Genomic DNA, 23,958 nt, shown 5'->3' on the forward strand with positions numbered 1-23,958 from the left:
ACACAGAGTATATATATATATATATATATATATAGATGTGGGGTGTTGTTATACACAGAGTATATATGTATATAGATGTAGGGTGTTGTTATACACAGAGTATATATGTATATATATATAGATGTAGGGTGTTGTTATACACAGAGTATATATATATATATATAGATGTAGGGTGTTGTTATACACAGAGTATATATATATATATAGATGTAGGGTGTTGTTATATACAGAGTATACATTGTTTCGTATTTCATTCTCTGGGTGTTTTTCCTTCTTCTGGTTGCAGCTGCTGTAGGGGGCGGGGATGAGTGAGGTCATCGTGCAGTGGGCGGGGTTGTAGAGCTGCATTGAGGAGTGGGATGGTGGGCGGAGGTTTTTGGGGCGGGGTGTGTGAGGTCACCGCTGGGGTGGGCGGGGCTCCAGGGCTGCATTGGGAGTGGGGAGGTGGGCGGAGCCTGCACAGGAAGTCGCTGCGCTGGGCTCACACTGGGTCTGTATTGCGGGTCGGATCCGTCCCATTGGCCCCCCAAGAGAAGCCCCCGGTGTAGAGGGAGGAGCCCCCCAGGACACAGAGCGGAGCCCCGGCGCGGCTGTGGCCCCGGGGAGAGGTGAGACGGTTCTCCTGCAGTGCGGGCTCAGGCATGTCTGCGCCTCCTGGGGGAGGGGGAGGGTCACTGCAGCCAACAAAGCAGTCTGTCCGGCCCGGGGTGAGGGAGAGAGGAGGGGACCCGGAACTGTCATCCCTGTGTGTGGGGGCTGGGGATGGGAGAAGGTAAATATGGGGCCCCCTAGGCAGGAGAGAGTTAATGTGAAGCCCCCTGGGCAAAAAAAGGGTTACTGGGGGGGGGGGGGCTGAGAGAGGAGAGGGTTAACATGGGGCCCCCATGGAACAAGGCAGTGACAGTAGGGTCCCTACAGCAGGAGATGGTAAATGGGGGGCCCCTGGTTGAGGAGACGGTAAATGGGGGGGCCCCTGGTTGAGGAGACGGTAAATGGGGGGGCCCCTGGTTGAGGAGATGGTAAATGGGGGGGCCCCTGGTTGAGGAGATGGTAAATGGGGGGGCCCCTGATTGAGGAGATGGTAAATGGGGGGCCCCTGGTTGAGGAGATGGTAAATGGGGGGGCCCCTGGTTGAGGAGACGGTAAATGGGGGGGCCCCTGGTTGAGGAGATGATAAATGTGGGGCCCCTGGGGCTGGAGAGGGTTAATGAGGGGTCCCTTGAGAAGATGGTAAATGAGGGGCTTTGAGGTGAGAGATGGTAACGAGGGGCCCCCATGGGTGGAGAATGGTCATTTGGGGTCCCCAGACCGGAGAGGGTTAATGTGGGGCCCCCATTGAATGAGGCAGTGATTGTGGGATCCCTACAGCAGGAGAGGGTTAATGAGGTGCTTAGGCTGGAAAGGGTTAATGAGTGGCCCCTGGGACAATAGAGGGTTATTAAGGGGTCCCTGGGACAGGAAAGGGTTGTTGAGGGGCCCCCTGGAACAGCAGAGGGTTGTTGAGGGGCCCCCTGGAACAGGAGAGGGTTGTTGAGGGGCCCCGTGGAACAGGAGAGGGTTGTTGAGGGGCCCCGTGGAACAGGAGAGGGTTGTTGAGGGCCCCCCTGGGACAGGAGAGGGTTATTGAGGGCCCCCCTGGGACAGGAGAGGGTTATGGAGGGGCCCCTGGGAGAGGAGTTGGTCACTGGGGGGCCCCTGAGGACAGGAGTTGGTTACTGGGGGGGGCCCCTGAGGACAGGAGTTGGTTACTGGGGGGCCCCTGAGGACAGGAGTTGGTTACTGGGGGGCCCCTGAGGACAGGAGTTGGTTACTGGGGGGCCCCTGAGGACAGGAGTTGGTTACTGGGGGGCCCCTGAGGACAGGAGTTGGTTACTGGGGGGGCCCCTGAGGACAGGAGAGGGTTAAAGTGGGGCCACTGGGACAGGAGAGGGTTACTGAGGGGCTCCTAGATGAGGAGAGGGTTAACGAGGGGCCCTTGAGGGAGGAGCAGGTTAGTGTGGGGTCCCCTTGGAGTAGTGAGGTCCCTACAGCAGGTGAATGTGGGGTCCCCAGGGCAGAGAAGATGATAGCGGGGTACTCAGGGGAGTAGAAGGTTAATGTGGGGGGGGGGGGTCGGTTATGAAAGTTCTAACCCTTGCTGGGTTCCCTTCTCTCAATTCCTGAATGTATAATGGGCGGCAGCAGCTGACATGTGATGTAAATGGTAGATGGGGGGGGGCTCAGCAGGGGTTAACTCTTGTCTGCATTTGTCAGTCAGGGGGAAGGGCTAATGAACTATGCCTGCTATGAGGGGGTTAATGGGGTCTGTGGCCTTTTGTGACATTTATCTATTCCTCCTAATAACCGCTCCTGCGTTATCTTTCTCTTATCAGAATCTCCCACCATCTGGGGGGGAAAGGGTCAATTCTGGGTGCAGGTCCCTCTGTCCCCTGATTCTGGACAGTCCTTGGTAATAAAAACCCCTCCGAATTCACACCAACACTTCCACTCATCTCTGCGTACAGCCAGCCTGTTCCTACCTACAGCTGGCACGTAGAGGGTTAATGGTGACACGGCCACTGATAGCTCAAAAGGTGGCATGGAGAGGGTTAATGGTGGCGCGGATAGTGACAGCGTGTGGAGGGTTAATAGAACCAACGTCAGGGACAGGCCTTGCACAGAGGGTGGGTGGTGATCATGTTGGTGACGGCTGGCATGCAAAGGGTTAATGGAACTAGTGCTAGAGATAAGGGGTACAGGAAGGGTTAATGGCACCGCTGGTTCTAGTAATCGGGGGCACAGGGAGGCTTATTGACACCACTACTAGTATAGGGGGAGCGCATGGAGAGTTAGGGGCACCAGTACTAATGATAAGGGGCACACAAAGGGTTAATAGTGCCAGTGATAGGGGGCACACGAAGGGTCAATAGTGCTAGTGATAGAGGGGCACACAGAGGGTTAATAGTACCAGTGTTATTAATAGGGGGGCACACAAAGGGGTTAATAGGGATAGTGGGGCACAAGGAAGGTAACAGTACCAGTGCTGGTGATAGGGGGCACACAGAGGGTTAATAGTACCAGTGCTGGTGATAGGGGGCACACGGAGGGGTAATAGTACCAGTACTGGTGATGATGGGGGGCACACGGAGGGGTAATAGTACCAGTGCTGGTGATAGGGGGCACACGGAGGGGTAATAGTGCCAGTGCTGGTGATAGGGGGCACACGGAGGGGTAATAGTACCAGTGCTGGTGATAGGGGGCACACGGAGGGGTAATAGTGCCAGTGCTGGTGATAGGGGGCACACGGAGGGGTAATAGTACCAGTGCTGGTGATAGGGGGCACACGGAGGGGTAATAGTACCAGTGCTGGTGATAGGGGGCACACGGAGGGGTAATAGTGCCAGTGCTGGTGATGAGGGCACACGGAGGGGTAATAGTGCCAGTGCTGGTGATAGGGGGCACACAGAGGTTTGAATAGTATCCATGTTAGTGATAGGGGGGCACACAAAGGGGTTAATACGGATAGTGGGGCACAAGGAAGGTAATAGTACCAGTGCTGGTGATAGGGGGCACACAGAGCGTTAATAGGGATAGTGGGGCACGTGGAGGGGTAGTAGTGCCAGTGCTGGTGATAGGGGGCACACGGAGGGGTAATAGTACCAGTGCTGGTGATAGGGGGCACACGGAGGGGTAATAGTACCAGTAATGATGTATAAGGAGGCTAAGCGTCAATAATACAATTTCTGTTCCAATGATATGACATCCTCACACACCTCCCATCCATCACACCCACCGGTGACAGTGTCTGTGTCCTGTGTGTCACCCCCCTCAGACTGCCAGTAGAGGGCGTCAATGTTACAGACTGCTGCGGTCCTGGAGGGTTCTCCTAGTGCCTTATGTATTGGTCCTGTGTAACCTTCACATACATCTGTCTGTACCAGTCTGGTTATCTCCTCCCCTAACCTGAGTCTCCAGGAACATGGGGGTGAGTATGGACCCCATATTTCTGTGTCTCCGGGGACATGGCAGTGATGGTCACCTCGTATCTTTGTGTAGTCAGGGACATGGCAGTGATGATGTATCCTATATCTTGGTGTCAATGTTGATGTTTCCTGGGCCTGTGTGTCCTAGGACATGGTGGTGATAATGCATCTCCTATCTCTGCGTCTCAGGGACATAACGTTGATGATGAACCCTATATCTCTGTGTCTTCAGGGACATGGTGGTGGCCTTTTTTAGATTTGTGTTTCCAGGGACATGGCAATGATGAGGTTTCCTATACCAAGGACATGGTGGTAAAGAGTTTTCCTAGGCCTATGTGTCCTAGGACATGGCGGTGATGCATCTCTTATCTCTGTGTCCCCAGGGACATGATGGTGGCAAAGTTCCCCATATCGCTGTGTCATGTCTCCAGGTACATGGCGGTGATGCAATGTCTGTCCAGCAACATAGTGATCAAGATGTATCCTCTATCTCTGTGTCTCCAGGGACATGGGGGTGATGTGTACCCTACATTTCTGTGTCTTCAAGGACATAGCAGTAATGTTGTACCCTGTGTCTCCAGGGACATGGTGGGTGGTGATGATGTACCCTGTGTCTCCTGGGACATGGTGGTTGGTGGTGATGTACCCCGTGTCTCCTGGGACATGGTGGTGGTGATGTACCCCGTGTCTCCAGGGACATGGTGGGTGGTGGTTATGTACCCCGTGTCTCCAGGGACATGGTGGGTGGTGGTTATGTACCCCGTGTCTCCAGGGACATGGTGGGTGGTGGTTATGTACCCCGTGTCTCCAAGGACATGGTGGGTGGTGGTTATGTACCCCGTGTCTCCAGGGACATGGTGGGTGGTGGTGATGTACCCCGTGTCTCCAGGGACATGGTGGGTGGTGGTGATGTACCCCGTGTCTCCAGGGACATGGTGGGTGGTGGTGATGTACCCCGTGTCTCCAGGGACATGGTGGGTAGTGGTGATGTACCCCGTGTCTCCAGGGACATGGTGGGTGGTGGTTATGTACCCCGTGTCTCCAGGGACATGGTGGGTGGTGGTTATGTACCCCGTGTCTCCAGGGACATGGTGGGTGGTGGTTATGTACCCCGTGTCTCCAGGGACATGGTGGGTGGTGGTTATGTACCCCGTGTCTCCAGGGACATGGTGGGTGGTGGTGATGTACCCCGTGTCTCCTGGGACATGGTGGGTGGTGGTGATGTACCCCGTGTCTCCAGGGACATGGTGGGTCGTGGTGATGTACCCCGTGTCTCCAGGGACATGGTGGGTGGTGGTGATGTACCCCGTGTCTCCTGGGTCATGGTGGTGGTGGTGTTGTACCCCGTGTCTCCTGGGACATGGTGGTGGTGTTGTACCCCGTGTCTCCTGGGACATGGTGGTGGTGTTGTACCCCGTGTCTCCTGGGACATGGTGGTGGTGTTGTACCCCGTGTCTCCTGGGACATGGTGGTGGTGTTGTAACCTGTGTCCCCAGGGACATGGTGGTCGTTTTGTTGTAACCTGTGTCTCCAGGGAAATGGTGGCGGTGGTTTTGTAACCTGTGTCTCCAGGGACATGGTCGTGTCGTTGTACCCCGTGTCTCCAGGGACATGGTGGTGGTGGTGTTGTACCCCGTGTCTCCAGGGACATGGTGGTGGTGTTGTACCCCGTGTCTCCAGGGACATGGTGGTGATGTTGTACCCCGTGTCTCCAGGGACATGGTGGGTCGTGGTGATGTACCCCGTGTCTCCTGGGACATGGTGGGTGGTGGTGATGTACCCCGTGTCTCCTGGGACATGGTGGGTGGTGGTGATGTACCCCGTGTCTCCTGGGACATGGTGGGTGGTGGTGATGTACCCCGTGTCTCCTGGAACATGGTGGGTAGTGGTGATGTACCCCGTGTCTCCAGGGACATGGTGGTGGTGATGTTGTACCCCGTGTCTCCAGGGACATGGTGGTCGTGTCGTTGTAGCCCGTGTCTCCAGGGACATGGTGGTGGTGTTGTACCCCGTGTCTCCAGGGACATGGTGGTGGTGATGTACCCCGTGTCTCCAGGGACATGGTGGTGGTGATGTACCCCGTGTCTCCAGGGACATGGTGGTGGTGATGTACCCCGTGTCTCCAGGGACATGGCGGTGGTGATGTACCCCGTGTCTCCAGGGACATGGCGGTGGTGTTGTACCCCGTGTCTCCAGGGACATGGCGGTGGTGTTGTAACCCGTGTCTCCAGGGACATGGCGGTGGTGTTGTAACCCGTGTCTCCAGGGACATGGCGGTGGTGTTGTACCCCGTGTCTCCAGGGACATGGCGGTGGTGTTGTAATCCGTATCTGTGTCTTCAAGGACATGGCAGTGATGATTATTTTTTTACAGGAATTATATAATGCCAACAGTTTGTGCAGCACTTTACAATGTAGAGAGAGATGGTAGACTTACTATACTGTTCAGTACAGAAAGAATAGGAGGACCCTGCTTACCGAGCTTACAGTCTGAAAGGGAGGGGGATGGGGCTTCTCGGATTAGATGAGTTTTCAGGGATAACCTAAAGGTGGGCAGAGTAGGAGATAGTCGGACAGATGGGGCAGGGAGTTCCAGTGGATTAGAGAGGTTCTGGAGAAGTCCTGGAGGCAAGCATTGGAAGAGGTGATGAGGGAGATGGAAATCATGGGAGGAGCAGAGAAGACAATTTTGGGGAGATGGTTGAAGAAAAGGGTGGTGGTGGTGTAGCTCAGGGGGAAGGAAGAGTTGAGGTTTCTTTTGTACATTGTAGTTTAGTATTTTGAATCTAGTGGAAGCCAGTGTAGGGATTGGCAGAGAGGGGCAGCAGCCACAGATCAGTTGGTAAGGTGGATGAGTCTGGCAGCAGCATTTGTGATGGATTGTAGAGGTGGGCCGGTGAGAGAGCTGCAAAAATTGAGGAGGGAGATGAATTGTTTTGTGGCGTCCTTCATTAACCACTTAAGCCCCGGAAGATTTTACCCCCTTCCTGACCGGGGCCTATTTTGCGATTCGGCACTGCGTGATTTTAACGGACAATTGCGCAGTCGTGCGACGCTGTACCTAAACAAATTTGACGTCCTTTTTTTCTCACAAACAGAGCTTTCTTTTGGTGGTATTTGATCACCTGTGCGATTTTTATTTATTTTTTTTTTTTTTGATCATGCGCTATAAACAAAAAAAGCGCGTCAATTTTGCAAAAATAACAATATTTTTCACATTTTTTTATATGAAATTCCCCCCAAAAAAATGTAAAAATCAAAATTTGTTAACATTTTCGGACAATTTATTTTCTGCTACATATGTTTGGTAAAAAAAAATCACAAAAAGCGTATCTTGATTGGTTTGTGCAAAAGTTATCGCGTTTACTAACAAAGGGAAAGATTTTTGTTGTTTTTTTTTTAACGCGTAATGACGGCGATCTGCGATTTTTTTTTTTTTTTTTTTGGACGACATTGCGGCGGACAGATCGGACCCTTGACTGACATTTTTGACACTTTTGGGGTTACCAGTGACATTTCTACAGTAATCAGTGCTGTACATATGCACTGTTACTGTAAAATTACACTGGCAGTGAAGGGGTTAACTTTTTTTGAGAGGGAGGGGTTGTGTGTGTCCCTAGGGGCGTGTTTCTAACTGTGATTGGCTGTGGCTTGAGGTGTAGGAACAGTGATCAACGGTCCTACATAGTAGAACCGTATGATCACTATTCATACACAGGGGAGAATGACAGGCGGCTTGTTTACATTAGCTGCCTGCCTTTCTCCCTCTGCACCGACGATCGCCGAGTGACCGGCGGACATCGGGTCCGCCGGTCACACGCGCGGGGGGGTCCGTGACCGTGCGGGTGCGCGCGCTCGCTCCCTAGACCCTCACAGGCTAGCGACGTAGTACTACGTCGCTCTGCCTGTGAGGGGCTGACCGCCGCAGTAAATAGTCGTGCGGCGGTCGGCAACCGGTTAAGAAGGTGCAAATTTTGGAAATGTTATTGAGGTTGAGGCGGCAAGAGTTAGCCACAAATTGGATGTGGGGCCTGAAGGAGAGGTCAGAATCTAGGATTGCACTCTGCACCCTGGCACGCTTGGAGGGACTGATAGTTGTGCTGTTGATCTCAATAGTAAAATCAAGAGGAGGTGGAGGAAATATGACAAGCTGTGTTTGAGGAAGTGGTGTGACAGCCATACTGATACATCATTCAGTAATACATGGGGGGGGATCAAGGGATTTAGAGATAGATTTGGGTATCGTCAGCGTCAAGGTGGTATTGAAAGCCTAGGGATGTTACCAACTGTCCAAAGAAAGAAGTGTAGAGTAAAGCCCCGTACACACGAGTAGAAGTTCGGCCGGGAATTTTCGTCCGACGACCTATCTGCTGATTTTCGGCTTGTTAGTATGGTGCTTCCGACAACCGACTCCGACTTTTCGGCCGAAAAAATCCTGGTGTGCAGGCTATAAAAATTTTTTCGACCGTCAAAACACGTCCGATTTTCGTCTCATTAGTACAGATTTCGATGGGGAAAAAAATCTTATGAGCAAGACTAGGCATGAAAGAACACAAAGAAAGCAATCCAACACATGACATCACTTCTGAAGTAGAATTCTGTTGTACGGGAAAATTTGTGTGCAGTCTAGAGCACATTCCAACCAACAGACACCACTCTGGACAAAAGACGGACGACCGGTCGGCGGAAATTCGTTGCGTGTGTACTAGGCTTGATATATCATTGAGTAATACATCGGGGGGTCGAGGGATTTAGAGATGGATTTGGGTATCGTCAGCGTCAAGGTGATATTGAAAGCCTAGGGATGTTACCAACTGGCCAAAGAAAGAAGTGTAGAGTGAGAATAGAAGGAGCCCAAGGACAGAGGGGATTAAAGCGGAGTTCTGGGCACAGAAGTCATTTTTCAACAAACATACCCCCGGGACAGTCAGGGCTAGCACATTCCACAATGGCTAGCCTCTGATCTGTCCCGGTTCGCACTTACCTTTTAGAAGAAATACTCACTTATAAAATTTCTTCCACAGCGTTTCCATCTCTCTTGTGGGCAGCTGAAGCCGGCGCGGTCCTCTTCTGCGTCTTCTTCCGCGTCTTCTTCTCCCAGAATGCGCCTGCACCGGCCCCTCTCGTCATTTCCGGTGCGGCGCCGCATTCCTCCACAGCTTCTGGGCATGCCCAGAAGCTGTTTAGCAGGGGAATGCGGCGTCGCCCGGAAGTGACGAGCGGGGCCGGTGCCGTCGCATTGATTCCTGGGAGCGATGACGTTCAGCTCCCAGGAATCAGTGCAAGCCCGGAAGAGACGACTGAGCCTCGGCACAGAGGGAGGAAGTGAAGACTAGGTGAGTATCTTCGATCTTCAATTACAAGGTAAGTAAATAAAAAAAAAAAAACCTAACTATCCAATTCCTTTTCGGGTGAAGGTGTAGAAGCGGACGGGCACAAAAAAAAAATATCGATTTTGTGCCCGGAACTCCACTTTAAGGAGTAGAGAGATAAATTTGGGTGTCATCAGCATAGAAGGTGGTATTGGAAACCATGGGAGGTTATCAACTGACCCAAGGAGGGAGGTGTAGAGCGAGAATAGAAGGGGTCCAAGGACTGAGCTCTGGGGTACCCCAACAGAAAGAAGAAGAGAATATAGAGTTGTAGGTGACACTAAACGTGTGTTCAGATACGTAGGAGGAGAACCTGGACAGAGCAGTCTCGTGGAGGCCTAAGAAGTGGAGTTTGAGGAGGAGAGGGTGGTCTGATGTATCAAGGGCAGCAGAAAAGTAATATGAAGATGGAGTAGTGGCCATTGGTTTTTAGTAGGGCAGTTTCAGTGGAATGTTGTGTACAGGAGCAAAACTATAGGGGATCAAGAAGATCATCAGTGAGGTAGAAACTCATACAGTTGTGGACAAGGCGTTTCGAATGTTTGGAGGCAAACAGGAGCAGAGAGATGGGTCTTAAAGCGGAGTTCCACCCAAAAGTGGAACTTCCGCTTTAGGTAGTTCTAACCCCCTGACATGCCACATTTGGCATGTAATTTTTTTTGGGGGGGGGGAGGGGGTACCTAGTTTTGACATGTACCCGCTCCTACTTCCGCTCAGAGCGCCGCGGCGCCCTGAGCAGAAGTTCTCCTCTCCCCCTCCCTCCCTGCAATCTTCTGGGACACGTCAGAGGTCCCAGAAGATTGCCGGCCAATCACAACGCGTAGCGCAACTCGCGCATGCGCAGTGCGTACCCGGCTGTAAATCCGCAAACTGTCACAGCCGGGTGCCCACACCAGTCATGCCGGCGCTGCAGAGGAGAGAGGGAGAAGAGCGAGGCTTCGGGCGGCCGCATCGTTGGACAGGTGAGTGTGTGTTTAGGCTGGAACTCCACTTTAAGTTGTTCAAAGTGGTGGGGTCCAAGGAGGTTTTTTTTTTTTAAAGGATAAGTTCACCTTTTGTAACATGTTACACCCATAGTCAGGGTGTACCATATTACAGATGCACCAGCCCCCGATCCCCCGTTTTGACAGCGAGCGGGGGGATCTTCTCACTCCGCCCGCTGTCACAATCTGAAAAAAAACGTGGTCGTGTAGGGCTCCAGCCGCATCATCCATTCACAGTGTTCTGTGACAGTGAAAAGACTGTCGGCTTGTAGTTTTCAATGAACTACCAGGGTGCTGTTGAGCACTCTAGGTAGTCCATTGAGCTTCCTGTCATGGTGTAACTGCCTGCCAGTATCGGAGGTATGGGCAGACATCTACACAGTCTGCCCGACCATAGCATTACACCCACCATCTGCTGAACATGGGTACAATGCTTTACAGGCTCCTAACAAAAAAAAAAATGCATATTTTTTTTTTTTTTACCTGCAAAAAAAGTTCATGTATTCTTTACTTATTTTTTAATTTTTTAAAGTACAGTATGGGTGTAACCAGGGAGGGAAATGTGTTGGTGGAGAGGACAAAGATTGAAGATGTTAGAGAATGTAGAACAGAGAAGGAGGAGAGGGCCATAGTAGTTGTGAGGGAATACAGTCCTGGGGACAGGTTGACTTCAGGAAGGAGTTAAGCAACTTCCTCAGTGGCAACAGGGTCAAAGGAGGAAAATGTTGAGTGTGGTGGTGGACTGGTATGTTGGTTGGAGGAGAGAGAGCTGTGCAGATGTACCTTGTATCTCTCTGTCTCCAGTGGCATAGTGATGTCAATTTACCCCGGAACTGTGTCCAGGGACATGGCGGTGATGATATACCCCATATCTGTGTGTGTCCAGGGACATGGCGGTGATGATATACTCCATAGCTCTGTGTGTCCAGGGACATGGCGTTGATGATATACCCCATATCTGTGTGTCCAGGGACATGATGGTGATGATATACCCCATATCTGTGTGTCCAGGGACATGGCGATGATGATATACCCCATATCTGTGTGTGTCCAGGGACATGGCGGTGATGATATATTCCATATCTCTGTGTGTCCAGGGACAAGGCGATGACGATATACCCCATATCTCTGTGTGTCCAGGGACATGGTGGTGATGATATACCCCATATCTGTGTGTCCAGGGACATGGCGTTGATGATATACCCCATATCTGTGTGTCCAGGGACATGGCGATGATGATATACCCCATATCTGTGTGTGTCCAGGGACATGGCGGTGATGATATATTCCATATCTCTGTGTGTCCAGGGACAAGGCGATGACGATATACCCCATATCTCTGTGTGTCCAGGGACATGGTGGTGATGATATACCCCATATCTGTGTGTCCAGGGACATGGTGGTGATGATATACCCCATATCTGTGTGTCCAGGGACATGATGGTGATGATATACCCCATATCTGTGTGTCCAGGGACATGGCGATGATGATATACCCCATATCTGTGTGTGTCCAGGGACATGGCGGTGATGATATATTCCATATCTCTGTGTGTCCAGGGACAAGGCGATGACGATATACCCCATATCTCTGTGTGTCCAGGGACATGGTGGTGATGATATACCCCATATCTGTGTGTGCAGGGACATGGCGGTGATTATATACTCCATATCTGTGTGTCCAGGGACATGGCGGTGATGATATACCCCATATCTGTGTGTGCAGGAACATGGCGGTGATTATATACTCCATATCTCTGTGTGTCCAGGGACATGGCGGTTATGATCTACTCCATATCTTTGTGTGTCTGCAGGGACATGTCGGTGATTATATACTCCATATCTCTGCGTGTCCAGGGACATGGCGGTGATGATCTATCCCATATCTCTGTCCAGTGGCATAGTGTTAACAATGTGCCCTGTATCTCTGTCCAGGAACATGGCGGTGATGAAATACCTTAGATCTGTGTTTTTTCAAGGGGCCAGTCATTGATTCTTTCTGTATCTGTTTATTATTTTCTTCAGGGAAATGTCAGTAATGATGTACCCCCGCGAGGAGAAGCTGGACAAGTTGTCACAGGAGGAGATCATCTCCCATACCAAGCTGGTAATGCAAGGCCTGGAGGCCCTCCGCAATGAGCACAACTCCATCCTGCACAGTCTACTGGAAACCATCAAATGCCTCAAAAAGGATGAAGAGGCCAATCTGGTGCACGAAAAGTCGGGTCTGCTGCGCAAGTCGGTGGAAATGATTGAGCTTGGGCTTGGTGAGGCACAGGTGAGTGTTTCCCTATTCACCCCTAAAATACCCTCTACCCACAGATAATTGGCCCCAGTGGTGGGGTGGGGGGCAAGCTTACAGGGGGTTGGCTCATGACAGATTTAGGGCCGATGTTGATGGGCTTTCATTCACTTCAAGAAATTTCTGCACTCCTGTACAAGCCTGTTGGAAAAGCAATGCGTGGTTACCTTGTTATCATCAGCTGTTCTAAATTGTTGTACAATTTTCAAGGTATATTTAATGTCTTTGCTGATTATATTCTCTTCTTTTTCCTTAATAAAATATACTATGGGGGAAAAGAAAAAGCAAAACTCGCTTGAAGCAGGACAAATTGAGGTCAGATGGAGATAAGTGCTGGTTAAATGCACTGGTCAATGATTTCTGAATGACTTTAGAAGTAAATCACACTCATGACATTGACACCAGCACAAAGCCCAACCACTTGGGTTCCTAGTGGTTCAGTTAAAGTGGACCTCAACCCAAAAAGCGAAGATTAGCTCTTTTTATAGAGAACAACTAGAAATGTCAATTGGGTCTAAGCTGTACCCTTAAAAAAAAATGTACCTTTTTGTCTTGAATTCCTCCTGAAAGATAGCATAGCGCTTCCGGTGCATAGGCACTCCATTTATGTATCCCCATAGCTCAGGGCTTGACAAATTTGCCTGAAATCTAGGAGCCAGCTAAAAAAGTTAGGAGCCAGTTTTTTTTTTTTTTTTAAACTAACAACCAAGCTTTATTTAATAAAACGGATACTAAATTTACACATAAATACGACTAGAACCCCACTCTCCTCTATAGCACAATTGGATGGAAACAGACTGTCTGTCTCTTTCCATCCAATGCCATCTGATCCGATCCACGGGATGAATAGAAAATAGAACCACCATCCGTCTGTTTTTGGCGGACAAGATCAGATGGCGGCAAATTACTGCTCCACAGAGGAGAATGAAGGGTCCGATAGGTCTGCCTAAAAAACTGACAGGCGGACCTGATCAGACAGCCCGTGTGAAAGGGGCCTTCGGCTGTGGCATGGCAATGAGGGAAGAAAAAAAAAATGATATATATATATATATATATATATATATATATATATATATATATAAATATAATTTTTTTTTTTTTATAATAATTGAAGAAAAAAAAGAAAAATGCATTTTTATTTTTTTTAATAATTAAAAAAAAAAGAAAAAAATGATTAGTATTATTTTTTTTTTTTTTTTTAATTTAAAAAATAAATTAATAATAATAACCACACTCCCTGTCCACTTACCTTTAAGCAAAGGTTAGTGGACAGGGAGATGAAGCCTGCAAAAACTTCCTTCTCATCTCCGCTTGGGAAGGAGATGGGAATGCATTGAGAACAGGCAATGGAAACAATCATTACTCCCGGCAAAATCTAGGGCAGCTGTGCATGGTAGCCAATCAGCTTCTAAGTTCAGCTTGTTCAATTAAGCCCACATTCACATTGGTCCGATTTGACATATCAAATTAGAGCCAATGACCGGCAATGGCACCGTTCAAATCGATTCCCAAAAGTAGTTTTTGTACTAATTTTGATGACTTCAGGGGGACGATTTCAATAGACATCTGTGCAGAAATCCGCACAGATGTGTGCGAAATCGCCCCCGAAGTTGGACTGAAAATGCCGGTTTGAAATCGTGTGAGTTCAGCTGAACTCAGTGTTAACCTACACAAAGCTTTGACAATAAGCCCTCGTTCACACTGACGGCGGGTTTGAAATCGTTCAGCTGAACACAATTTCAAACCCGCATTTCAGTCCGACTTCAGGGGCGAATTGAAAGACATATGTGCGGTTTCATGCACAGATGTCTATTGAAATCACCCCCCAAGCCGCCAAAAGTAGTGCAGGAACTACCTTTGGGAATCGGTGCTGCGCCGATTCAGATGGTACCGTTGCCGGCAATAGGCTCCAGTTTGACATGTCAAATCGGCCCGATGTGAACGGGGGGTAAAACCTGGAAGCTGATTGGTTTCTATGTAGAGCTGCACCAGATTCTGTGTACACCAGTTTTAGTAAATCTCCCCAATGGTCTGTCATGTCTGTTTGCCAGCTATATTTCTCATAGCTTCATGTAAATTGTAGATTGTCCCAGTGGCCATGCACAGTGACAGGAAGGGATATCAACGTTTCACCAGTACCTCCTCCTAGTGCCCGGGCGTAGCTGTAGTTTCTCATTCTAAGTGATGGCATCATTGACTTTAATGAGGTACTAGTGTTCAGCTTTAATTACATATTTGCTGACCTTATTAAGAATAAGGATTCCTGAGTCACTTGTGTTGCCAGGATGTGCCATTACTACTGTGTTCTGGCATTAGCTGCATCACCAATGGACAGCCTGTGTGGCACCAGCAGACTAGTTTGTGAAGTCAGACTGGTACCAGCAGACAGGCCTGTAGCCCCCACTGGCACACCTCCAGCAGACGGGCCTGTAGACCCCCCCCCCCCCCACTGGCGCACTGCCAGCATACGGGCCTGTAGCCCCCCCACTGGCGCGGCGCCAGCATACGGGCCTGTAGCCCCCCACTGGCGCGGCGCCAGCATACGGGCCTGTAGCCCCCCCCCCCCACTGGCGCTCCGCCAGCAGGCGGGCCTGTAGCCCATAGACCCCCCCCCCCCACTGGTGCGCCGCCAGCAGACCGGCTTGTAGCCCACCCCACTGGCGCGCCTCCAGCAGACGGGCCTGTAGCCCCACTGGCGCGCCTCCAGCAGACGGGCCTGTAGCCCCCCCCCAATGGCCCGCCGCCAGCAGACGGGCCTGTACCCCCCACAATGGCGCGCCGCCAGCAGACGGGCCTGTAGCGCCCCCTTCCCCAGTGGCGCGCCGCCAGCAGACGGACCTGTAGCGCCCCCCCAATGGCGCGCCGCCTGCAGACGGGCCTGTAGCCACCCCCCCCCCACTGGCTCGCCTCCAGCAGACGGGCCTGTAGCACCCTCCACTAATGGCGTGCCGCCAGCAGACGGGCCTGTATACCCCCCCCCCCCCCACTGGCGCACTGGATCTGTGCTGTCAAAGCAGAAGCCAGTGTAGTCAGGTGTACAATTTCCAGCTGTCTGCGTCTCTGTGGACACTTGGTGGTAAATCATCTAATGCCCACTGCTAGGTTGGCTCCTTCTGCATATATGCCACCATGCCTGCTGTCCCGTGTATCCCCACTGGTTGACCATCAAGAAAACTCTTTCTTATGCCATTGTTAATGCTAAACTCCAGGCGAATAGGACATAACTAAATGCAATTCAGTGTTCATTATTACAGCATTAAATTTATTTTTGAAGTTCCCAACAATGAGTAGCAGAATTTGGCCTTCTATATTTGTCCCTCCACAGGTTTATATAAGGAAGGAGGAGGGGGGGGCCACATTCAATAAGCAAACCTTGCCTAAAGTGCAAAGTTCAAGGTTTCACTTTAACACTGACCTGTTTTGTTGCAGCTGATGATGGCGCTTTCCAATCACCTGACGGCTGTAGAGTCGGAGAAGCAGAAGTTACGGGCACAGGTGAGGCGTCTGTGCCAGGAGAACCAGTGGCTCCGAGACGAGTTGGCCAACACCCAACAGAAGCTTCAGCACAGTGAGCAGAACGTGGCCCAGCTGGAGGAAGAGAAGAAACATCTGGAGTTCATGAACCAGCTGAAGAAGTATGATGAGGACGTCTCACCTACGGTAAGCCGGGAATCGGAGCTCTGGCCGGATGTGACCAATTATGAGGAAGGAAATTGTACATGGATAACTTGTGCTACTTAATAGCAGCACTGATCATGTAAATAATCTCTAATTTTCTGCTTATATCACCAAAGTGACAACTCTGGGAGCATTTTCAGACTCCTGACCCCCTTCCTGGCAAAATAATTTAAGCAAAACTCCAGAGTAAAAACTAGGGATGCACCAATACCGAGTATTTTCACGAGTACTCGTACTCTTGAAAATGCTACCGATATCAAAAACGATACTTGCCAGTGCGATTTGCGTGCATACAAAATGAATAGGCGGGAAATCGCACTGCAAAGAGTTGCATGTGATTTGAACAGGAATGTGGTGCGATTTCCCTTTACACTCCTGTGTGAACCCAGGCTTGTCATAGTGAAGTTCACACAAAAGCGGTGCAGGAAACCTCCCTGCATGAGGAGTTCCACCAGATCTGGCTCCCATCTGACTGTGAACATCTGCAGCTCTGGCTCCTCCTGCCTCTAGCACCCTTCTCCCCCCAGCCTTCTAGCGGCTCCCTCTGCGCCCAGCCTTCTAGCGGCTCCCTCTGCGCCCAGCCTTCTAGCGGCTCCCTCTGCGCCCAGCCTTCTAGCGGCTCCCTCTGCGCCCAGCCTTCTAGCGGCTCCCTCTGCGCCCAGCCTTCTAGCGGCTCCCTCTGCGCCCAGCCTTCTAGCGGCTCCCTCTGCGCCCAGCCTTCTAGCGGCTCCCTCTGCGCCCAGCCTTCTAGCGGCTCCCTCTGCGCCCAGCCTTCTAGCGGCTCCTTCTCCCTCCCCTAGCGGCTCGCTCTCCCCCAGCAACTCGCTCTCTCTCAACCCTCCCAGCCCCTAGCGGCTCGCTCCCCCCACCCAGCCCCTAGCGGCTCGCTCCCCCCACCCAGCCCCTAGCGGCTCGCTCTCCCCCCAGCCCCTGGCGGCTCGCTCTCCCCCCAGCCCCTGGCGGCTCGCTCTCCCCCCAGCCCCTGGCGGCTCGCTCTCCCCCCAGCCCCTGGCGGCTCGCTCTCCCCCCAGCCCCTGGCGGCTCGCTCTCCCCCCAGCCCCCAGCGGCTCGCTCTCCCCCCAGCGGCTCGCTCTCCCCCCAGCGGCTCGCTCTCCCCCCAGCGGCTCGCTCTCCCCCAGCGGCTCGCTCTTCCCCCAGCGGCTCGCCCTCGCTCTTCCCCCAGCGGCTCGCCCTCGCTCTTCCCCCAGCGGCTCGCCCTCGCTCTTCCCCTAGCGGCTCGCCCTCGCTCTTCCCCTAGCGGCTCGCCCTCGCTCTTCGCCTAGCGGCTCGCCCTCGCTCTTCCCCCGCCCCTAGAGGCTCGCTCCCCCTAGCCCCTAGAGGCTCCCCCCAGCCCCTAAGAGTCTCGCTCTTCCCCCGCCCGACCCTAGAGGCTCCCCCCAGCCCCTAGAGGCTCGCTCTTCCCCCGCCCGCCCCTAGAGGCTCCCCCCAGCCTCTAGAGGCTCGCTCTCCCCCTCAGCCCCTAGCATTCCCCCCCACCTCTAGTGCTCCCTCCCAGCCCCTAGAGTCTTGCTCTCCCCCCCCCCCCCAGCCCCTAGCATTCTCCCCCCCCCCCCCACCTCTAGTGTCCCCCCCCCCCCCCCTCTAGCGTCTCCCCCCTTACCTACCTTTGTGGGTAATGAGTTGTCAGTGCCAACACAGCTGGTGCAGCGGTCCAGGGATTTGGAATCCCAGCTCTTCTCTCTCTCCTTCCTGCAGCGCTTGTGGCATGGATCAGATTGATTCTCTGTGCCTGCGCTGACCAATCAGAATCATATTGATCTGTTCCAGATCTCTGCAGTAAAAAGGAGGTGATTTCAGATCCCCAGATTTCTGCACCGGGTACGTGGGCACTGACAGCTCATCACCCACATAGGTATGCACATTGGTGGTGGGGAGGGGGGGTGATATTCACCTTTTTTCTTTCTTTTTTTCTGAAAAGGTATATTTGACACTTTAAGATATAAAACATAATCTTATTAATTCATCTTACTTTTATTACATCAAGTTACGTTTTAAAAGTAAGAAACCTAAAGCATGCTTCTGATTTAATCTTGGCATGCCAAACTGATAATGCAGCCCAGTTACTACAAATTGACTGTTCTGTTCTCTGCAGGAGGAGAAGGAAGGAGATTCTGCTAAAGACAATTTAGATGAACTTTTCCCGAATGAGGAGGAAGATTCGGGACAAGGAAGTGAGTATTAGAAGATATTGATGATCAATGTTACTCACTTAATGACCACCCCATTGCAGGTTTACTGCTACAGGGCGGCTGTTCTGCACAGAATCGTGTATGTGTGTGTATGTATGTGTGTGTATGTGTGTGCATGTGTGTGTATGTGTGTGTGTATATGTATATGTATATATATATATATATATATATATATTATTCTCTATGTATGTATATATCTATGTGTGTGTGTGTGTATGCATATGTGTGTGTATGTGTGTATGTGTGTATGTATGTATATATGTATGTATATATATATATATATATATATATATATATATATATATATATATATATATATATATATATATATATATATATATATATATATATATATATATATATATATATATATATATAATAATATGCGATTGTGCAATGGATGTCTGCCTATGCGAACAAAGCAGAGCTCCGTCCTGACAGGGGAAGCACATCCCATCGTAAAAGCAGTACACACCTAAACACTGGCTAGGCACACATTTAACTCTTTGATCACCCTAGATGTTTAACCCTTTCCCAGCCAGTGTCATTAGTACAGTGACAGTGCATATTTTTAGCACTGATCACTGTATTAGTGTCACTGGTTCCCCACAAAATGTCCGATATGTCCGCCGCAACATCTCATTCCCCCGCTATAAGTCGCTGGTTGCCACCGATTACTAGTATAAAAAAAAATTAAATAAAAAAATTCCAGTGTATATATACGAAAGTTTGTAGATGCTATAACTTTTGCGCAAACCAAATAATATACGCTTATTGGGATTTTTTTTTACCAAAAACATGTAGCAGAGTACATATTGGCCAACATTTATGAAGCAATTAAGATATTTTTTTTTTTTTTTTTTTTTTAATCTATGTTTTATAGGAGAAAGTAAAAAAAATATTTTATTATTTTTTTTTTTTTTCACAATTGTCGGTCTTGTATTGTTTTATAGCGCAAAAAAAAAAAAAGCAGTGATGATTAAATACCACCATAAGAAATCTCTATTGTTTGTAAAAAAAATTGTATAAATTTCATTGATGTACAGCGTTGCATGACCGCGCAATTGTCAGATAAGGTGACGTATTGCCGTATAGAAAAAAATGGCCTGGTCATGAAGGGGGGTAAATATTCCAGTGGTTAGACACGGGGAGACACAAATAGCAGTAACATTTAAATAGTGGATCAAACTTTCCTCCATCGACTAGAAATGATGCCTCTGTTGGGGATATAACCCCCTCGTTTCCGGTTCTGTCAGATATATACAGGAAATACAGGGACCGATGGCAAAAGTTTTGAGATTCCCCCCCCCCCTTCTTAATGGTGGGCTAGTAGATATCTGGAATATATCTCTGGAATATCTGGAAACAATGGAACTCCGTTGTGCCCTCAGCATTAGTTCTCCATCTAGTTGGTGCCTGTAGGTTTGGGTACGTAGTGTTTTCAGTGGTCATTACATTTATTGGTGATCAGGAAATCAAACTTCTTCTCCTCTGTTTCCCGCCAGTCTTCCATCTTGTTGTTTTTATGGGTTAGGGTGTGCATCATTGGAGGTCCTGAAATATATTGGTGATCATTAAATTTGGCTTCCCTTCCTTCCAGTTTCTCACCAGCACAGCTCAGCAGCTGTTGCTGCCCAGCAAGGTGGATATGAGATTCCAGCCCGACTTCGCACACTACACAATCTTGTAATCCAGTACGCTTCCCAGGGGCGCTACGAAGTTGCCGTACCTCTCTGCAAGCAAGCGCTGGAAGACTTGGAGAAAACCTCCGGACATGACCATCCTGATGTGGCCACCATGCTGAACATCTTAGCTTTGGTGTACCGGGACCAGAACAAATACAAAGAGGCTGCCCATCTCTTAAATGATGCCCTGTCAATCAGAGAGAAGACCCTTGGCAAGGACCACCCAGCAGTACGTAATACATAATCTGGGGCCCCCGTGGTAGGCAGTCAGTGTGAAAGCAGGAACGGCCAAAAACACCCAGCAGTTTATTATATACAGTTTAGGGTACCCCGAGGAAGTGGTCAGTGGGTGAGCAGGAAAAGCAAGGACCACCCAGCAATATTTGATGCATAAGCTGGGGTCCCCCCTTGGTGGGCAGTGAGAGAGCAGGAAAGATGAGGGCAAGCAGTAGTTAATACGCAATCTGGGCCCCCCCCCCCATGGCAGGCAGTCAGTGGGGGGGGCAAGAAAGGCAAGGGCCACCCAGAAGTACATAATAAACAATCTAGGATCCCCACGCCTGGCAGTCAGTGGATGAGCAGAAAAAACAGAACTAACTAGATGATGGCTTAAGCTTCTTTAGCAGGGACCGGCCGATATTCGATCCAGGTATGGGCGTGCTAAATGTACCCAAGTTGATCCATCAATTGACTACTCCCCACGCCCCCCTGCTGGCAGAATACAATAGCGCTGCCAGAGGGATTCCCCCATCAACACTGAATGTGTTGATGTGGGAATCCAGTAATTTTCTTTCCTTCTACCCGTGGTGAAAGAAAATCAAATCATCTATGGGCTGCCTTTGTGATTTCGATATTCGATCCAGGTATGGGCGGCCTTTGGCCTTTGCGATATTCGATCCAGGTATGGGCGGCCTTTGCGATATTCGATCCAGGTATGGGCGGGCTAAATGTAGAGTTGATCCATCAATTGACTACTCCCCACGCCCCCCCTGCTGGCAGAATACAATAGCGCTGCCAGAGGGATTCCCCCATCAACACTGAATGTGTTGATGTGGGAATCAAGCAATTTTCTTTCCTTCTATCTGTGATGGAAGGAAAGAAAATCAAATCATCTATGGGCTGCCTTTGTGAGGCCTCCAAGTCAGTAGGTTCATGTGTGATCAGATCTTTCCTTGTTGCTCTTGATGGCATGCAAGACATTTCTAGGTGAATGATAACCTGGGGCCCTTGGAAGTTGACTGAGGTCAGGGTTGTATTTTTATTTTATTAATAGATTTTATTTTTAATTAAATTTTATTTTTTTGTGTTTTGTAGGTGGCAGCAACTCTAAATAACCTGGCAGTCTTGTATGGCAAGCGTGGAAAATATCGAGAGGCGGAACCTCTGTGCAAGAGAGCGCTGGAAATCCGAGAGAAGGTAAAACCAGACTCTGTTCTTCCTGTTTTCTTCCAAAATCTCTGTGCGAACGGCTCCAATACCCCCCCCCCCCCAAAAAAAAAGCAATTTATTCTGTAGGATCCTGGGCATCTATTGCCACATGTGACCAGGTCATCCGCCTTACTTGCTGTCCTTGCCATGTGTGCTCTAGCATTTACCTCATCCCTCCTGCCATGTGAACCCTTGTTTTTTACCTCTCCTTCTCTTTTTTTGAATGCGTGCCCTGGTGTTTGGTCTTCTCTCCCTTCCATGCATTCCCTGGTCTTTCTCCTTCTCTCCCTTCCATGCATTCCCTGGTCTTTCTCCTTCTCTCCCTTCCATGCATTCCCTGGTCTTTCTCCTTCTCTCCCTTCCATGCATTCCCTGGTCTTTCTCATTCTCTCCCTTCCATGCATTCCCTGGTCTTTCTCATTCTCTCCCTTCCATGCATTCCCTGGTCTTTCTCATTCTCTCCCTTCCATGCATTCCCTGGTCTTTCTCATTCTCTCCCTTCCATGCATTCCCTGGTCTTTCTCCTTCTCTCTCTTCAATGCATTCCCTGGTCTTTCTCCTTCTCTCCCTTCCATGCATTCCCTGGTCTTTCTCCTTCTTTCCCTTCCATGCATTCCCTGGTCTTTCTCATTCTCTCCCTTCGATGCATGCTCTGGTCTTTCTTCTTCTCTCCCTTCGATGCATTACCTGGTCTTTTTCCTTCTCTCCCTTCGATGCATTCCCTGGTTTTTCTCCTTCTCTCCCTTCGATGCATTCCCTGGTTTTTCTCCTTCTCTCCCTTCGATGCATTCCCTGGTCTTTCTCCTTCTCTCCCTTCGATGCATTCCCTGGTCTTTCTCCTTCTCTCCCTTCCATGCATTCCCTGGTCTTTCTCCTTCTCTCCCTTCCATGCATTCCCTGGTCTTTCTCCTTCTCTCCCTTCCATGCATTCCCTGGTCTTTCTCCTTCTCTCCCTTCCATGCATTCCCTGGTCTTTCTCCTTCTCTCCCTTCCATGCATTCCCTGGTCTTTCTCCTTCTTCTTCTCTCCCTTCCATGCATTCCCTTGTCTTTCTCCTTCTCTCCCTTCGATGCATGCCCTGGTCTTTTTCCTTCTCTCCCTTCGATGCATTCCCTGTTTTTTCTCCTTCTCTCCCTTCGATGCATGCCCTGGTCTTTCTCCTTCTCTCCCTTCGATGCATTCCCTGATTTTTCTCCTTCTCTCCCTTCGATGCGTTCCCTGTTTTTTCTCCTTCTCTCCCTTCGATGCATTACCTGGTCTTTCTCCTTCTCTCCCTTCGATGCATGCCCTGGTCTTTCTCCTCCCTTCCATGCATTCCCTGGTCTTTGTCCTTCTCTCCCTTCGATGCATGCCCTGGTCTTTCTCTCCCTTTGATGCATGCCCTGGTCTTTCTCTCCCTTTGATGCATGCCCTGGTCTTTCTCTCCCTTCAATGCATTCCCTGGTCTTTCTCTCCCTTCGATGCATTCCCTGGTCTTTCTCTCCCTTCGATGCATTCCCTGGTCTTTCTCTCCCTTCGATGCATTCCCTGGTCTTTCTCTCCCTTCGATGCATTCCCTGGTCTTTCTCCCCCTTCGATGCATGCCCTGGTCTTTCTCCCCCTTCGATGCATGCCCTGGTCTTTCTCCCCCTTCGATGCATGCCCTGGTCTTTCTCCCCCTTTGATGCATGCCCTGGTCTTGGGTCAGCTACATGTGCCCTGCTGTTTGGCTCACATTTTCCCATGCCATGAGTGACCTGATCTCTGGCTCCCCTCTTTTCTCATCATGCTTAGATTGTGTTGTTTTTGTTTTCAGGTCCTCGGGAAGGATCATCCCGATGTGGCGAAACAGCTGAACAATCTTGCTCTCCTGTGTCAGAACCAGGGAAAGTACGACGAAGTGGAGTACTACTACTGCCGTGCCTTGGAGATTTACCAAGCCCGACTCGGTCCAGACGACCCAAATGTTGCCAAAACAAAGAATAACCTGGTGTGTGTTGGGTGCTGGTTGTCCTTAAAGCGGAGTTCCACCCGTTTTGGTGTTTATTAGAAATCATTAGCTACAAAAAGTGTAGCCGCTGACTTTTAATAAGCACACTCACCTGTCCCACGTTCCAGCGATGCGGCCAGCGGGAGCCTCGGTTCTCTCCCTCTTCTCACCAGGGCGCCGGCATCTCCAGTGTGTGCACCTGGCTGTGACTGCTTGCGGCTTCACAGCCGAGTGCGCACTGCGCATGCACGAGTCGTGCTGTGTGTCCTGAGTGGACCGGCAGTTTTCTGAGACCTGTGACATGTCCCAGAAGATTGCAGAGAGGGGAGGGGGAGAGGAGAACTTGCGCTCAATCCGCCTAGGCAGTCTG

At 50.3% G+C, this 23,958-nt stretch overlaps 1 protein-coding gene across 2 annotated transcripts in view; it reads left to right on the forward strand.

The window, feature by feature from the left end:
• Window positions 1-425: 425 nt before the first annotated feature.
• Window positions 426-23,958, forward strand: part of KLC4 (kinesin light chain 4) — a 54,673-nt gene continuing 31,140 nt past the window's right edge. For both annotated transcript variants that reach the window (XM_082249146.1, XM_082249147.1), the window contains exons 1-7: window positions 426-608; window positions 12,342-12,594; window positions 16,048-16,278; window positions 18,410-18,488; window positions 20,107-20,420; window positions 21,506-21,607; window positions 23,415-23,588. In XM_082249146.1, coding sequence (XP_082105272.1) covers window positions 12,346-12,594; window positions 16,048-16,278; window positions 18,410-18,488; window positions 20,107-20,420; window positions 21,506-21,607; window positions 23,415-23,588 — 1,149 coding nt within the window. In that variant the 5' untranslated portion in view covers window positions 426-608; window positions 12,342-12,345. The remainder of the gene's footprint in view (window positions 609-12,341; window positions 12,595-16,047; window positions 16,279-18,409; window positions 18,489-20,106; window positions 20,421-21,505; window positions 21,608-23,414; window positions 23,589-23,958) is intronic.

Source organism: Pelophylax lessonae (genome assembly GCF_965119305.1).
Source record: "Pelophylax lessonae genome assembly, chromosome: 3".
In the NCBI taxonomy this organism is placed as follows: Eukaryota; Metazoa; Chordata; class Amphibia; order Anura; family Ranidae; genus Pelophylax; species Pelophylax lessonae.